Source organism: Crinia signifera, chromosome 4 (genome assembly GCF_055691185.1).
Source record: "Crinia signifera chromosome 4, ASM5569118v1, whole genome shotgun sequence".
Lineage (NCBI taxonomy): Eukaryota > Metazoa > Chordata > Amphibia > Anura > Myobatrachidae > Crinia > Crinia signifera.
The window spans coordinates 108,206,353-108,225,482 of record NC_139220.1 but is presented as its reverse complement, the minus strand read 5'-3'; the positions used below and the strand labels follow the sequence as shown (position 1 = coordinate 108,225,482).

Sequence of the window (19,130 nt, the reverse complement as noted above, 5' to 3'; positions counted from 1 at the left end):
ATCGGGCGCCATGAAAATACACAAGTACCCATTTATCTATTACTGTATAATATAAACAATATACCAGTTTTTGCTGTTTATTTATAAAAAAAATAATAAAAAAAAGGAATATTAATGTCTCAGTAATAGAACTTGGCTTATCTAATCAGGAACAGAATTTCAAGATACTCATCTAGTACTAGTCACAATCTTGCCGTTCCCCAATATGAGAACAATGGTATATTGTTGGATCTCTTACCAGTTACCACAACATACTTTTATTCTCTCAAAAATACAACAACAACAAAAAAAAAAATCTACTTGCAAAATATACGACCCAGGGTATGAGTGGGTGTTCTGAACAAAAGGACTAGAAAAAGCATTGTGAGAAATAACTGACAAGGGATGGAATGATGGCAGCCAAGTCCGTGATGAGAGGGAGGGGCGAGGCACAGAGTGTAACAGACTACAGCCCAGCTTCACTTCAATACTTCCCAATGCTACTAGCTGCGCTGCAGAGTAGCACAGAGATCAGGCAATCACTGCTCAGGCAGGACGCAGATGAGTCCTCTAACCAGTCCAGAGACTTACCTATGAGAAGAAGCCTCCAGAACTGAGGAGAACAATCTATACACTTCACTTGTAACTTCACTGATGGAGCCCATCATTCCGAGGCTGTTCCCCTACAAGCCCTGCGAGTGTGTGTAGCTCACCCTGATCTCCTGCCGATCCTGCTACCGGAACTCTGCTTCTTTCCCATCTGACTTTTACCTGTTGGATAGTACTCTGCATACGACGGACACATAGCTGCTGGGAGTGATACTGTGCTTACCCCTATAGCTGCAGGTGGTGGTCACAGTGAGATCCTGGGAGTGATGCTGTGCTTTCTCCTATAGCTGCAGGTGGTGGTCACACAGTGTGCTGCTGGGAGTGATACTGCGCTTCCTCCTATAGCTGCAGGTGTTGATCACACAGATCGGCTGGGAGTGATACTGCGCTTCTTCCTATAGCGGCAGGTGATGCAGGTGATGGTCACAGTAAGCTGCTGGGAGTGATACTGCGTTTACCTCTCTCCTGTACCTGAGTAGCTGGAGGCGATGTGTGGAGGATACTTTGGGCTGTAGAAGACTTGGATGGTACTTTTCACAATGAGGTTCTTGGCAAACCTACTACTTCTCTCTCACTCTGGTAAATATCTAGTTTGTTACTTCTCACTTGCCAATACATGAGAGCTAAACAAGAATCATTTTGTATGTGTCCGCCCAGAAGTCCGGTGTATTTAGCCTGTATTACTGATCTAGTAATATATTTAAAACGAATTGTACACGTGAACTAACCTCTGTACCCATTCCCTAATTACCATTTCCCCTAATTATATCCGGCATGCAGTCTCCTATTGTATAGACTGTCATTTCTAAGCACCCAGGCAGGTGTATGTATGACAGATGACAGTACTGACACATCCAGGTAAGATGCTTCCTATCTGCCCATCAGGCAGGCTGTATCACCTGTCTGACTATTGCCATGGTTTATGGGCAAATTATCCTATATCTCCTACATAGATGGCTGCAGGGAAGGCATACAGTATAATAGTCTTTATACCCACACTCTCTATAAGCTCTCTGCAATCACACACTTAGGGGTACATTTACTATGCTGGGATTTCTATTGAAGATGAGATGTTGCCCATAGCAACCAATCAGATTCTACTTCTTATTTATTTCTATTCTAGATTTATTCTTATTTATTTTCCTTCTAGAAGATAATAAATAGAATCTGGTTGCTATGGGAAACAGCCCATCTTCAATAGAACTCCCATCAGTTACTACTGTCACCATGCAGAATGGTAAGATGTATGGAGTCCTGTTGCCTGATGTAACATAGTATTTCCGGTGGAACTGCCATATAATAACTGTTGCTGATACCACTTGTATTAATTCTGTATTGAAAATGTTCTTACTGATGGGCTACGGGTAGGCACCAGTGACTCTCTGAATGTTGTGGAACTACAAGTCTCACCATTTCCTGAAAGCATGTGACTAGCAGAATATGCTGGGTGTTTCTTTCTATGTGAAGTATAAATCCAGATGCTGGTATAGGCAAATCTGTTATAATTTCTCGTACATCCATTCTTTATACTGTACATGACACCACTGAGGGACTATGTAAAAACCGGACCCGGACTAAACGCTGGGGGGTGTCCCGTCCGGGGGGTTTCTTGTCCGGGGGCTTCCCTGTGATAGCTATCATCAGGCACACAGGGAAGGGGAGATTACAGCCTCCCCGTGTGGTCCGGCCCGTCTGGTTTTAGCTACATGCCCGGACCATACAGGGAGGCTTTATTCTCTCCCTCCTCCTCTCCCTGGTCACAGGTGTCACAGGCAGCCCCCCAGACAGGACACCCCCCGGACCGGACGCTACAAGCTCCGGACTCCAGATTTTGATCGGCGGTCCGGGTGGCTTGTCCTGGTCCGGTTTTTACCCACACCCCACCACTGACATTAATGCACAAGCTCTTCCATTAGATAAAGAAATCAATTAGGGATTTTTAGAGAACGATTACAATGCAATGATGGCGTCCTGGGGTGAGATTTAATGGGATGCGATTTTTAGTAAGGTTCCGAAATCACACATTATCGCATTTTTCAAGATCGCAATTTTTTTGGAAGAATTCGACTATTTAATGAGATGCGAATTAGCGCCAAAAAAAAAACCGATATGGTGGAATTTTTTAGTCATAAAAAAGTGCAATTTTTAGCGCAATTTGCATCTCATTAAGTTGTTGATTTTGAAAAGACGTGCGAATTCCGACATTTTTGACTAAAATCGCAAAAAAAAAAAAAGAATTTGCACGCCATTAAATCTCACCCCTGTAGTCAGTAAGTGGATGATATTAAACAGAATTACCAAAATGTTTGTATTTTTGACTTTTGCACACAGAAAAAGGATACTAAACCTGTGAGACTATGTCTATTTTAGATGAGGCTTTAGTTTGTAGTACATTTAGAAATAATGCCTTTAAATTGATATAAGATAGAGTTTGATATAAGATAGAGTTTGTATTCTCTCCGTACTTGCGTGGGTTTCCTCTGGGTACTCCGGTTTCCTCCCACAATCCAAAAATATACTGGTAGGCTAATTGGCTCCCAACAAAATTAACCCTAGAATATCTATGTGTGTGCGTGTAAATTTGATAGGGAATATGTGGTAGGGATTGTAAGCTCCACTTGGGCAGGGACTGATGTGAATGTTCAAATATTCTCTGTAAAGCGCTGCAGAAACTATAAATAAATAATATGTACATTGTGTGCAGAGGTTCATTGGCAAGCATTTATTACAGCCTGTTATATTTCAGTACAATTTGAATATATTTTCTTTGTAACCAGTATAGCAGGTGCTAATGTAGTTCTATTGCTTGGACCTATATTTACGTCTGCTTGCATCTGATCAAAGCCTTCATCTACACAGTACTACACTGCACCTCATATGTCGTCGGAGGAAATTTACTAAGATGGCAATTCTATTTCACATGGGATGTTGCTATGGGCAACCAATCAGAATCTACTTTTTATTGGTTTAGCAGATATCAGTAGTTTCCCATAGCAACATCCCATATGAAATAGAACTCCCATCTTAGTAAATGTGACCATATGTATGATTACTAAACAGATATGTAGTGGGTGGCTGTACCAGACTTTTGTGTATGCTACATTATGGGGAAAAAAATATTTTCTGTAGTAAATGACATCACCACCAGTACTATATGGTGGGGAAAGTGATCTCTGTTTAGCACACAGCTGTCATAATGCTGTAGCGTGTATTATTGATGGGCTTAGTAATACATATATATAGCAATGTGAGCAGCTGAACATACAGATCCGGCATAATATTCTCCTGGAAACATAGGGGCCGATTCAGAGGCTTAGTCGCTCAGTATGCGCAGACCCCCAAAAGTGAACACCTTTGCTCACGGGGTGTTCGCTAAATTATGGGCAGGAATGGTGTGGTCGTCGTGGTCTGCCCAGCGTTTTATGGGCATGCCCTCAAAAATGGTGGAGCGCCTATAAAAGGTGGACACCTGCGAATGCAGCCGCGCCCATGTCTGCTCAGCATGAGCGGCTGATGTCACATGATGTGAGCACACGCCCCCATTTCAGCCACCACCGTGCAGGATAAAAGTAAGTATAGCATTACTTTTATCTGCAAAGGGAGGAAAAATCATTATGTGGTGAGCAACCATCTAATGATTTCTGTGTATGTGTATGTGTATGTGTGCACGTCAGTTTGCATGGTATTGAAGGGATTCGGTTGAGGGGGGAGCACGTACAGCGAGGCAGCATTTACCTGCTTGCTAGGCCGTGAATATATGCAGCCGGTCTGAATCAGGCCCACAGTATATTATGATTGTGAGTCTGAGCTGAATCATGAATAAAATATATAACGACATTGAGATTGGAGCAATTACATGTGTGTGTGTGTGTGGGGGAGGGGGGGTGTAACATAGAAAGACCAGTATTGTTATCTATGACATCACAGTCCCCTTCTTGTGGCGGGAATAACAAGCTTGTTTTGGAACAGCTGAGACGGTCATCTTTCGTATAAAGCCACACACTCACGCACCATCAGTGTACCGAGGACAAAACCTTTCCAAAGAATCACATTGATAATTGAAGCACTACATATTTTTGCAAGACAATTGTTCCTGATCAGATTATTTGTCAAGAACTATTTTATGGCTTCACACACATTAACATTTTCATCTTATAGAGTAGAAGGACAGTTGTCATCATGGCTGCTACATATAGGATGCAATTGCTTGGATTCATGTATTGTGAGTACAATGCAAGTACCTCAATCTCCTCTGGCCTGATTGCATATTTCAGTACCATGGACCTGATATAGCTTTGGTGGCAATTCAAGGAGGGACAGATGCAACGTGCAGAAAGGTTTGAAATGGGTGTGTTCAAACCATACTTGCCTACCTGACCCTCTCCATGAGGGAGAAAATGCTCTGTTCCTGGACTTCCCTGGTAATGTATGATTGCCATCACCTGTGGTGAAACACCTTTCTTATCCATTAACTAGCTCCCCACAGGTGCTGGCAATCATACATTACCAGGGAAGTCCAGAAACAGAGCATTTTCTCCCTCATGGGGAGAGTCAGGTAGGCAAGTATGGTTCAAACTGAAATATAAATTGTAGTGTAAAAATAAATTATAAAGCTGTCTGACATCTGTGAACTACATGCAAAAGCAACCAGGCAGTATTCACCCAGCAAAGAAACAATATAAATGTATTTGTTACCCTTGCATAGCAGCATGGTTTGACATAAAAATTACTTGCATTTTTGCTTAACGGAATCTGGCCCTATATTTTAGATTTACCACAATATAGTCACAGTCCCATATAGGGTTACCACCCTTCCAGGATTACTCCAGACAGTCCTGTAATTAAACCAGGTGGCGTTTCCAGACTATACAATGTCCGGGAACAGCGCTGCCACTAGGGTGAGGGGAGAGAAGATGCGCCGCCGCCGGGAGTCGTGACACGGGAGAGGTGAGATGTCCGCCGACCTGACGCCTATTTAAAATTTCGTGGTTCAACAGATAATTGTGAGCGACTCCTGATTGGCTGCTGGACCGTGGGCTATGTGGCCAGGCTGGAGAGAGCATTGGGCGGCATCCCGGAATCCGGGAGAATAGATAAACTTCCTGGAGGCTCCTGAACCCTAAGTATACTGCATGGCTTAAGTCTAATCCTTCACGACACCGACACTAGCCAATCCTTCACGACACCGATTTTCACTGCTGACTGACTCAATGTGAATCAGGCACTAAATGTGATCACTAGTGGGGGAAATTTACTAAGATGTGTATTCTACTTTACATGTGATGTTGCTATGGGCAACCAATCAGATCCTTTCTACTATCTTCTAGAGGGTGGTATATAAATAAGACACATCTTAGTAAATTTCCCCCAGTATGCCTAACAAAATACCAGGTAAATAAATAAATAAAAACAGACTACACTCTTGTTGCTCCTCTTGACCCCTTATTTATCAAGAAAGGTGCCCACAAGAGGGACGTTTTGTGCTTCATGCGTTTTGTACTAGATCTCATATAGTTCAAATCTCATGTGATACGCTAAAACAGCGTGCAATGCGATCTAGTTTAAAAAGTACTGCATGCACATACTTTTGTGATGCGCGCCAAAAGAGAAGTGGTGACATGTGAACTACATATCAACTGAAAAGTTCAAAACGCATCCAACCATCAAACTGTGTGGGCATCGTGAGGAGCCTATGGGGATTATTTGGTTCTGATTGGCGCTGTGTGAATTCGCAAGACCGCTAATTATCGAACAACTGCGCATACTTTTATGCATATATTTGCGAGGCCAAATAACAACAAAATCCAGCAAATATGAAATTATGGGTGGAATATAATAGGTGAGAGAATCAGAAAGTGAGAGATTTGGTAAGAAATCTCCAAGTTTTTTTTTTTTTTTTAAAGCGGCAATCATGTACACAGCAAAACCAGTTTGATTTCTTACCAAATCTCTTACTTTCTGATTCTCTCACCCTATTACATTTCACCCATAGTTCGGTACTTGTGTATTATCCGGGCAACCGATACATCGCATCGCATGCCACTACTTATGGCATGCGATGCGATGAGATTGTACCCGATTTTGAGCCTTTCCCGGGAGGAGTGTACAATTTTAATATCGCGTCGCATCGCATGCTTTAACTAGTGCCACCGAGCCCGAAGTGTGGCGAGCGCAGTGAGCCCCGCGAGGGGACGCGTATTACTTCACATGTATTCCGCATCCGCTCGCCACGCTTCGGGCACGGTGGCTCGCTGCGCTTGCCACACTATGTAAGATCAATACCACACCGACATGGATAGTGAGGGTATGAAAAGGTCGGAGGAAGCGTACCGCCACCCCTTACAGGCCCGCTGCGCTCGCCACCCTTCGAGTTCGCTTTGATACTGGGGTGGCGTTAACAATGGGGGGCCATTTAACATAGTAATCACCCATCAGGGTGGGTGTACAATCAAAAATCGGGTCGGGGGGGGGGGCATTTAACATAAGAATCAGGCATCTGGGTGCCTGTGCGATTAAAAATCGGGTCCAATTGCATCGCATCGCATGCGATATGATTGTATGCGATGCAACGCGATTTTTTAACGTGCGATGAAAAAATTGGGCGCCCGGATAATACACAAATACCCAAAGTTCTGTTTTGTGGTTTGTTGTAGATTTTACAATTAATAGAGAAAGCTAATTCAAATTCAATAATGACGCGATTTATATTTTTGTATTTTTGTTACTACATTTCTTGTCTTATGCTGGCCACACATTAGACTTTCCTCCAACCATCCAACTAGTTGCTTGGATGGAATAAAAATATGGTACTGTATGGGAAAAAAGGACAATCAGAAATGTGCTCACAAACCCAGGAAAATGGACAAAAACATTCAGTCAAATTGTTTAAATCAAAACGGTTCAGCTACATTACTTTGTCTGAGCGACAGTTTTTGTCCTTTTCCAGATTTTGGGAGCAAATCTCTGAATTAAATATTACATTTGCTCTCATCCAGTACCATATTTTTATTTCATCTAAGCAACTAGTTGGATGATTGGAGGAAAGTTGGTCTGTTGTGTGGCCAGCATATCTCTGCATTTCCATTGGCGTGCTGTTAGATCTTAGCGAGACATTTGCTAACTCACTTGCATATTGTGCATATTACATATTGTGACGTCCCAGAATTGTATTTGCCTATTTGCTTAGGACAGTGCTATCATATAGGCCAGTGATTGGGTAATCTACTACATTTTAGAGGGACAAAATTTTGCTTAAATAAAGATAAACAATTGAAAAACAAAGGTTATTACTAGAGACAGGATTATATGCAATATAAAAAGCTTGAAATATGCATGCAAATATGCATAAAAAATACTTAAAATATACATGAAAAGTGTCAAAATATGCTACATTAAATAATAAACAAAAAAAGTAATTTTTAACTTATTTATTTAAAAATCAGCATCCTATTAGTTGCAAATAAACCTAAAAAATACTCCCACAGCACCTGCAGATGTTTAGTGCTGTACACAGGATTTTTTTCCTTCCTGGCTGCTACAGCAGACTGCAGCGTCCTAGGCTCTTCTGTTATCAACTACACAGACCCTCATCTCCAGCGCAGATGGATCAAATGTCAGCATAGCATGTGAAAGGGGCGCAGTGGAAGGCTTTCTCCCTGCGCCGCATACTCACTGTGACCCGGAGTTTCCTCTGCGCCGCGTGATGTCAAAATCCTTCCGCCCACCTCCTCTGCTGCAGAAGTCTCTCTCTTGGCGCAAAGTTCCAGGCCAGGGGCAGACAAAGGTTCAGGAGTTTTGTGGCATAACCCTCCCCGACTTACTTTTATTAAAATAGATTGGCAGTCTAGAGCAATGTCCCCCACACTGCGCACATATTGGCCCGGCCTGCACACTCTACCACTACCTGGCCAGCAGGAGGGCAAATCAGTGCTGTGCTTTGTGGGTGGAAAGGTGGTGGGTCCTAAAATATGCGCCATCACTAGATTTTAGGTAAAATATGCAATAACAAATGAGAATGGGCAAAATATGCGAATGCATATGCAAATATGCAAATGCATATAATCCTGTCTCTAGTTATTACTATATTATCGTGGACTGAAGAGGAACCCTATTTGAAGGAAAATGAAATGGTAAAATACGGTTATTGAAAGATTTTTTATTATAGTCGTGATCCATCTGACAGCATCAGCTGTGCCACGTATCTGCACTGGGTGCTCTACATCTATAGACGCAGTGACAGCTGCTGCTGCCAGTCCTCACGCTCTGGGCTGCAGTCGATGTCCAGGAAGGTTACACGCAACCTCCAGATGCTCTATGTGCACCAGGGCCCAGGCATAAAAAGCTACCAATAAGCAACAATGTACATAATTATAATTATATATTTGAATATTAATCACAAAAGACCATAAATAATCGGAAACTATGCTCTATTACATTCAAGAATATAAAATAACAGAAAGACTTAAATGAATGACGTATTGCAGCCAGTGCTTTTTTATGGTCAAACGCAGTGCAAATGCATCTTTGTTTTATGTCTAATTTTGATATCTTATAATGGGTTATAGCATCTCGACGCTTAGAATATGGCGTTCAGAAGAATGACGCCAGAATCTCGACACCTGTCAAAATTCTGACGCAAACTGGTTACAGAAATATAAAAAGAATCAGTGAAATTATTTCAGAAGTACCACTGGTTGTAGCTATGTATGATAACAGACTGCACTTTGTGGGGCATTTTTTCCTACTTATGAAAGGCAGGTTCTTTTGAATCCCGCCACAATAATGATCCCATTACTTTTTAAGTGCTCAAACAGATGGCGTTTAGCTGCAAAAAGTCCTATTCGGTTCCCAAACAGGACACTTTTTGAATGCCTGTGCCATCGGTGATAGTGCCGAATGGCAGAACAGCTTCACCGCTGGCTTGCTTCTCCACTCTTTTCACTGCTCCATGAATAGACTCCATAGACTCCTAAGTTATGAATGTAAAACATAAAGAGCAATCCCACATACAGTGTTACCTAAGTTAGAGCCCTCCTATATATATAATGATAGAGAAAGGAGGGGTGGTGCAATGCAAGGCCGCAACTAGGGGGGGAGGGAGCTAGTGGGGGCGCATGCTCTGGTGCTGGATGTGATACCCATACATGCATGCAGGTATGTGTGTGTGGGGGGGGACACTGAATCAAGCCAAATTACTGCCTTATGCCGGGTGACGAATATCCTAGCTTCAGCCCTGTACAATGTCATGCACTGTGGGAATACCACAGGATGCACATTATCTACAATATGCGATGTAGGGGAAGTGCATTCATGTGGATTCTGATGGGAACTGTAAAACTGCCTGGCCTGTGAGGGTACTCGCTACACTAATTGGGAGTCCACGTGCAAAGGTGTCGACGATGAAACAAAAAATACCCTCAAAAACTGATGTCAACCTTTTCATACGTCAACCTTTTGCTTGTGTCCCCCTTTTGTCACTGTTGACTATGTGCATGTGGACTGTTTGGTGGCGGCCTCCTGACTGACTGGCTAGACACTTTCGACCCTTTAATCTGGAACACTCTCAACCTCAGTGAGGTGTGAATGGAAAAATGCAGGTTTACTCTGACTGGTGCAACTCTCTCACTGGATTGCAAAATGAATCTGCAATGCCAATTTACGGAGAAAATGGTTACTTGCATCTTGCACCTCATTGGATTGACCCCATAGCCTGCTTTGTGCCTTTAGCAACAAGTTGGTTGTAATATAGTTTTCTAAACTATGATCTGGGAGCACCACCAACCCAGTTATTTAATCATTAATTACATATACAGGTTGAGTATCCCTTATCCAAAATGCTCGGGACCAGGAGAATTTTGGATAACGCATTATTCCGTATTTCAGAATATTTTTGTTTTTTAATGATGAATATTGAGGTATCTTGCATTTATGCTGTATAAACACATCAACTACATGAAATACACACAAATATATTTTATTAAATATATTTGGAGTTTTTTCAAAATAAAACACACATTCAAAACAGGCAGTATGTGTATGTGAACAATAAAATATGTTATGAAAATATTGGCTTGAATAAGTACAGAAGTATTTAAAATTTAAATATTTGATAGCGCTTCATCTAATGGTGCCCATATGGGCTGGATTGCATCGCAACGCATGCGTTTTGTATGTGGTTTGCATGCAATGTGATCAGAAGGCAGTATAATAAGTATGTGCAGCACATACTTTTTGTTCTGTGCGATGAGATGCCCGCAGGAGAGCACAGCGCATCGCACGGTGAAAACACACCATGTATGGGCACCATTACAGAAATGTCTTGCTTTTTTGCAAGCCCTGTCTCTGCATGTGATAATTGATATATCCATGTGATGTAATCAGTTATAGCACTGCAGATTAAGGCGATGTTATCACATCAGCATTCTCAAATGTGGATTGTGTTAAAACCGCCCCGGAGTCAGAATTCTAATGGGATCCTGTGCAGATTTTAAAAGTTTTTTTTTTAAATTGGGAAAACTACTTTCAATATTATCTGTATTTTTATGTCATTTCTAAGTTGCTGATGATAAGAAGATATGCTTAGGCATATCTCCAAACATTCATCGATGGGTAATCTGGTCATATCCACCCTTCGACAAAAGGCATACTTTTGTAGGCTTCCTATGCCCAAAGGGGGACCCATGAGTTACTGCCCAACTTTGTTCTACAGTAGTTAGCGGGTGTGCAATGGGCATACCATGGTGTCGATTTTGCAGATTGGAAGCCTAACGTCCCAATCTTAAAAATATCTTGCAAGTTATTAAATTATTATAGTATTTTTATGAACACACAAGTTTAGTTTTAGCATTATGTTTATCACTTTCCCAGAATTCCATTCTATTTCTGTTTTGGATGTTTGTATTAAAAGGACACTACTATAATTGTTATTATAGCAACATACCTCAGGGAGTTTACCTACTGTGCAGGCAATGGACCAATCACGTTTAAGTACTCTATATGCTGCTATTGAGGGACTGCAGATCCTTTGCCATTCAAAGCAGATTCAGAATAGTAGATAGAATGTAAAGATGGCATAAACTGCTGGTTACCGACTTAGTAAATTGGCAATTTCTGCAGTGCCCATAGAATACTATGGGGACTGTGTTTGTTTTTGGGGGTTTTTACACCAAAAAATGAATGACTTTATATGCCTCTCCTATATTAAATCCTCACAAAATCTGCATTTTTTCATGAAGGTTTAAAACAAATAATGGATTAATTAAGGCATGCAGAGCTGCCGTTGTATACAATGCACCTGAAAATAATATTGCGAATAAAACATATCATAGAGAACTGTGCACTGAGCCATAATTACAATGAGTTATGGGGCAGATATATTAAGCCTTAACAAGAGATAAATGCAAGGGTGATAAAGAGAGATAAACGTCCAGCCAATCACCTGCTAACTGCTATGTTACAGGCTGTGTTTGAAAAAAGTCAGTTAGGATGTGATTGGCTGGAACTCTATCACCCTTGCTTTTATATCTTGTTAAGGCCTGATACATCTGCCCCATTGAGTGAGTCCTCCAGCATCCTTCAATGCAATAGCACAAACAGGGATAGATAAGCATAACATTAGAATATGGAAAGAAACAGATGTATACATTTACCCAGCTTAACAACTAATAAAAATCATTTCAATTGATAACAACCACCTGGTAATTTGTTTTTGAAGCTTTTACTGTTTTACGAACAGCTGCAGTAAAATATGTGCAAATAGGAGACATGTTGTACAATAAGCAGTCCTTTCTGCCTGTCAGGTAAATGAAAAACGAACCTAACCCAAACAGTAGACATTAGGATCCTAAAATACAGGCCAAGCTTCATATCAGCAAAGGTCACTTTTCCCAGAGTACAGTACAAATATGCACAACACACTGATCACAGGTTATAAATTAACCCTATTGTTTTTCTGATAAGAACAGTTTAACCAATATATTCTAGCATAACAGGTGATTCGTGGCTAAGTAAACGAAAAGCTTTTCCATCTGGAGGGATGTGGTGAACGTCCTTCCATCTGGTCTAATGTGCAAGAGGTGGGTGGGAGATGGAAAGAGTGAAGTACAAGTCACAGTATAACAGACTAGGACAGGTGTATATTGATTTTATTTATTAACAGTTTCTTATATAGCACAGCATATTCTGATGCGCTTTACAATAGGAGACAGTGATACAACAAACTGGGTAATTACAGACAGTGACGGGTATGGGCTATTTCACACGCTCCGACTCCTGCCGGGCGGCGAAACCCCACACGGCCAAATGCCATGCCGCACACAGTAGTTGTTATGGACATGATTGTGTCCATTCACACGGGACGGCCACGGCCCGGCCACCCGGTTGCAGCCGGATCCCACCACTGGAAGGGACGGCTGCCGGGCTGTGGCCATCCTACCATTGTAAACTGCTGTGTGCGGCACGGCTTCCTGGCCGTGCGGTGTTTCGCCGGCCGGCAGGAGCCGGAGCGTGTGAAATAGCCCTATGAGGGCCCTGCTCGCAAGCTTACAATCTATAGGTCATGAACAGATCAGAAGGTAGATTCTCTATATGCCTCACTTTATGGTATCCTTGATTTAAAGACTGAAAACTCTTGTTTTCGTTTCATACTATTTCATATAACTGTGTTACTGCTACTTTTAATATTGTTTTTAATTGACTAATGAATGTGATTAATGCACAATACTTAAATCTACCTCTATATTTTTTGTGCTTGTAAAAAGCTGGTTACGAAATGAGTTTATATTTAGGGAAAAGGAGACCTTTATTGATATTTGTTATATCCCTACTTATCTGAAACAACAGAGCTAGTTTTCTATAACTTAAGGCCCCCATACATTAGGCCGACTTGTCCTTAGGACAAGTCGGACCCAATTCTCCTGTGAGCCGCCCGGCAGCTCCCCGGGAGGCTCACATACAATTTGGCACTTGATGAGCCAGTTTTTACATGTGATAAATCGCTTGCGATTTATCACATGTAAAACAAATGGGGAGCTGCAGGGCGGTGAGGAGCAGTGGGGGCGGGCGGCGGCAGTAGTGGGGGCGGGCGGCGGCGGTAGTGGGGGCGGGCGGCGGCAAACAAATGAGTTCCCGGCGGGTGCCGGGTGCGGCGAGTGATGCTGACCTGGCCGGGCAGCTGGGATCAGAAATAGCAGCGCTGCCGCTGCGGGACGGGACGCACAGTGGCGGCTATTAGATTTTCAAAATTCCTGTCAAATGACCGGCCGTTCTGTGTTTGGCTGAGAGAGCTCTCAGCCAATCACAGAACGGCCGGTCATTTGACAGGGATTTTAAAAATCTAATAGCCGCCACTGTGCGTCCCGTCGCGTCCCGCAGCAGCAGCGCTGCTATATCTGATCACAGCTGCCCAGCCAGGTCAGTGTGTCTGCCCGCCGTGCTCCCCCGCCCCCCGGTGTCTGCATGCATATGCCTGACAGGTGGGCAGGCATATGCATAGCATACAGGGAGGTCGGATGATTTTATGTGCTGACCGTCCGACCTCCCTGATCCGGTCCGATGCGCACGGGACCGCGCATCGGATCGGATCATACATCACACACCTGCGATTTTGGGGCGATTTCATCCGGTTATCGGCCCAAAGTGCCGAAATCGGATGAAATCGTCCCAAAATCGTATAGTGTATGGGGGCCTTTAGGTTCTGATTCAGACCTGATTGCATGGTCTGTAGTACGTGTGTGTGAAGCCTTCCTGCAATAAAATCCTGCTACTTGAAAAAAAAATTTTTTTATCGCTGGCCGCATGCAAGCTGGTTGACAGAAAGCCTGTGTTTGGGAGTGGTAACTGTCCCTTTTCTTGGAGTGTCAGGGAAAATGCAGGCATGCTCAGGCTTTTTTGCGGAAGGGGAAAAAGGGGTTTGGATGACTGCGCTAAGACTATATGTGACAACTTTTAAATGAATGAATAAACATAAATTAATGAATAAAAACAATATTAAGATAGGTGACTGTGTCGCTCAATCTTTTTATATATTTGTATAATCACCCATAGATCAGTGGACCTGTTGAAGATTGTATCCGTTCCTGGTGGTGCCTGGTAAATAAGGCGGTCCCCTGGAAGCAATAGAATAACGGAATGACTGCAGTAGGCATGTAGTGGGTTAAACATCCCAGCCTGTGTTGACCTTAGGGAACCATGTGACTCGGCATCCAATAAGGATGCAGGGATGGCAAAGTAAGCTGGGCATATTAGCTGCAGGAAGAGGAGGAGTCTTCCTCTTTTTCCTGAGTTTTCCGCACTCCCTCCCCTTTACTTGGTTGTGGGTGGGTGTTTCTTTGCGTTGGCTGTTTGGTTGAAAAAGAATAGCAGGTTAATTGATTTAAAGTCTTCGTTAAACGATGATTCAGTGTATATAGTTGTTTTTCGATGCGCTCACCTTCGTTGACTATAGGCCTTCTCTGGATCACCCGGTCGGGTACAGCGACACCACCCGGACAGGTGGGCAGTCAATGCAGAAGGCTGAGCGGATACCGCTTGTTGTTAGGATATTTGTTGATTAGGTAGGATAGTTGTGGGTAGAGCTTAAATAATTAGCCGTTCTTTCTTGGCCACGTTTAATTAATTAATTAATTACAATCAAATTAATTAGTTTAAAGTGCTCTAATAAATACAGATAACACTTTCTGCCAAACCTAAGTCTCTGAGTCATTATTTCAGGTTTAGTTAAGTAAGTTAAGTTAAGTGTTAACTTTCATACAAACACAAGGTCACACATCAGTTGCTAGGATGTTTAATGGTGTGCTATTCCTGCGGCTTTATGGAGATGGCATCCTCCTGTTCTTGTTGTAGCTCGCAAAGTTTGTTGGTGATCGCACTCTGCTTTGGGGTGTATAGGCCTCTTCCCGATTTGTCACCCGGGAGAGACGTACTTGATTAGAGAGGCTGGTCCGGTCACATGGGTGGTGATGTAAAGTCTCTGAGCAGTGGTATGTAGTTGGAGATTGTCACCTGCAATGTACACTATTTTGGGGGGAAAGCGCGTGAGGTCCGCTCCCGCCGTGGTCAGACTGTCTCTATTGCAGCTGCTAAATAAGTCCTGGGCTACGCACAGACTGCAGACACTGGAAAAACCATTCGATGGTGAGCAGCGTGCAAATGGATTTGCAGCTAATCGCTTATCCAGCTAATTTTCTTAAGCCCCGCTAAGCAAATCCCAGGCTTGCAGGGGGTTGGATTTCATTCTGGGGGTATACCTGATCAAAGGCTCCAAAAATTAGCAGCACAGTGATCAGGTCTGAATTGGGCCCTTAGTTTTGGTGGGTAACATAAATTTTGTCTGGGGATTAAGATGTGCTTTGCGTAAATGTTATTGCTTCCTACCATGTTGTGTGATGTATGAGTGCTGATCTCAGAGGTCAGGGGCAGATTAGTCTGTCATATTTCATTCTGCTGCAGAACGCAAACTGGAAACTGCCCCTACTGTATGGTTACTGGCTGTGGTCCCTCTTAGATGCCTTCAGAGGATCCTTAATATTTACTGGTACAGTACCTACTAATAAAGAAGTGTTCTAGAGTGGATGTCCCACCAATATGCTTTGATAATTATGGCTCCAAATGACTAACCTCTAAGGGCCTGCATCGAATTATAACATCTGATAAATTCCAGCAGCATGTCACATGACACATGTCCTTTTTTTTTTTTTTTTTAAAGCTTACTTCTTGTCTGCCAACTCTCTGGATTCCTGGGACTGCATTTCTGCAGAGCAGCAATGTGTGAACATTCCGCAGTGCCATTCCAGCTACAGTGTGATCAAGAATTGCTCCCAGGCAGATGCAATGGCATCCATAAATGCACCAGTGTGTCAGGAAGCAGCTCGGGTGATTTCTCAGTCACCCTTACTGCATTGCAAATGCCAACGACGTATGAAGAAGGAAGAGCTTTGTTTGAGTATTTTTTGGACTGTACATCCAGACTATACACATGGTGAGTTCCATTTGTTCATTATATAACGCTCATGAGCAGTGCCCTCTTTCCTTATGTACTCTTCCTCTCCCCACTGTCATCTCCTCCCATAATTTTCTTCACTTTGGCTTTGAACCTGTCTACTGCACACATGAAATCGGACCAACACATTGTGGGTGCTAAAAAGCACCCGTGATGTGCAGCTGATGGGTCTGACCCGACAGATTGAACCTGCAGCAGGTTCAATCTGTCGGGTCCGACCCGATGCACACGGGACCACACATCGGGTTGGATGGGATGTCAGACACATCCAATTTGGGCTGATTTCTAGCCCCGATCCATCGGAATTGGGCGAAATCAGCCCAAATCGGATAGGTGTATGGGCACCTTTAGTCGAAGCCGTCTACTCAGACACTTAAAGATAGTCGACCGCACCTATATCTACAGTAACGAAAGTTAGACGCAGGCGTTAGATCCTGGTCGTCGTTCATTTGGTTGTTGTGAGTTTTTTGAGGCTATGTCGATCTAGGTTGACGATGTGGACACTGTAAAAGTAACATGCTTTGGGAAACAACTGCAATGAGCCATCCTAAATACAGACCACATATCTGTGTAGCAAGGAGGGGAGATGAATGTCTTATAATAACATTACATTGTTTAAATAGGCAATCTTCCCACAGGTAACCTTATTTGATTTCTCTCTTTCCATCTATTACAGGTTGAGTATCCATTATCCAAAATGCTTGGGACCAGGAGAATTTTGGATAACGGATTATTCTGTATTTCAGAATATTTTTATATTTCAGTGATGTATCTTGAGGTATCTTGCATTTATGTTGTACAAACACATCAAACACACGAAATACACACAAGTATATTTTATTGTGCATAAAACAGGGTTCCAAAGCATGAAACAAAGTTTGTGTACTCTTTCACATTTTGACTTTGAATGCCAAGCAATCATTGTCTTGCACATCTTTAGTGCCAGTTACATATTATGTCCTCAGTAGGGTGTCTGTTACAGATGTCCCCAGTAAGTTTCTAGCAAGAACATTTTCTTTTCACTTTTGGAATGTTTGGTTTTCAGAATAATTTGGATATCGGATATTAGGATAAGGGATACTCAACCTGTACATTTTTAGACTATACTGTATTACTCAGGGATTACAGTGGTCCTGGAGAGGTGATGGAACTCAGGGGTAGATGTGTGAAGCAGTGATAAGGGAGGAGAAGTGATAAAGTACCTGGTACTTTATCACTGGTCATTCAGCTCCTAACTGTCCCTTTTTAAACCCAGCCTGTAACTTAACAGTCAGGAGCTGATTAGCTGTTGATAAAGTACCAGGCACTTTATTACTTCTCCTCCCTTATCACTGCTTCATACATGAGGCTAGCACACCCCAATTCCTGGAAAGCTGGCCATCGCCATTCCTTCCCTCACAAACAGCTGCAGCATATCAGTCATGCTGCGGTTTGGGGGCACTGCAACCATCATTGCAGGCACAGATAAGCACATGCACTGTTCAGATCCCCTGCATAGACAGATCTGAAATCCCTGCACAGCCTTTGGGAATACATATGGATTGCTGGCGGTTGGAAGCCCAACGGCACCATCCTGATGGTCAGAATCCAGACATGGGCTCGTTAAATCTACTTCACCTCCTTCTTCCTAGCCGTCCCTAAGCCGAACCCTAACTCTCCACCCTTTTGTGCCTAACTATAACCCCCTCCCCCTTCTGGAAATACAGGAAATGTAATTTATTTGCGCTAAAGTAAATCAAAATGATGTACTAATTGTATCTGCACATATGTGAGAACAACTTGACTAGATAAAACTATTATTTATTTATTTATTTATTAGCAGTTTCTTATATAGCGCACACAGATTCCGCAGCGCTTTACAGAGAATATTTGACCATTCACATCAGTCCCTGCCCCAGTGGAGCTTACAATCTGTATTCCCTACCACATGTACACGCACACACAGACATTCTAGGGTTAATTTTGTTGGGAGCCAATTAACCTACCAGTATATTTTTTTTGGATTGTGGGAGGAAACCGGAGTACCCGGAGGAAACCCACGCAAGTACGGGGAGAATATACAAACTCCGCACAGTTAGGGCCATGGTGGGTATTGAACCCATGACCTCAGTGCTGTGAGGCGGTAATGCTAACCATTACACCACCCGTACTAGACAATCAGGTGCTGATTTGCATATAAATGGGTATAAGGGTGTGGGTTGTTAGGTCTACACCAACTAGGTTGACAAGCAATGGGTCGACACCACTAGGTCGACATGGGTCAAGGTCGACATGTGTTTATGTCGACATGGGTATAGGTCGACCGGGCATTAGGTCGACACAAGCATTAAGTCGACATGGGCTAGGTTGACAGTCAAAGGTTGAAATGGGGTTTTTCACAGTTTTTTTACCCGAATGTTGACACAGTTGACATTGACACAGTTTGAAGTGCACTGCATCCCCTCGCATTGCTCGCAATTCTTCAGGCACTGTACCTCGCTACGCTTGGCACACTATTTTATTCTCCCGCCACGCCCTAGTGGATGGTAGGGCATGAAATACCGTC

The 19,130-nt window shown here is 42.9% G+C and overlaps 1 protein-coding gene across 1 annotated transcript in view; it reads left to right on the top strand.

Annotated features, from left to right (window-relative positions):
• The first annotated feature begins 409 nt into the window (after positions 1-409).
• Positions 410-19,130, top strand: part of GFRA3 (GDNF family receptor alpha 3) — a 41,592-nt gene continuing 22,871 nt past the window's right edge. Inside the window, exons 1-2 of the mRNA XM_083182168.1 lie at positions 410-1,167; positions 16,292-16,564. Of these exons, the coding sequence (XP_083038294.1) occupies positions 1,113-1,167; positions 16,292-16,564 (328 nt within the window). The 5' untranslated portion in view covers positions 410-1,112. The remainder of the gene's footprint in view (positions 1,168-16,291; positions 16,565-19,130) is intronic.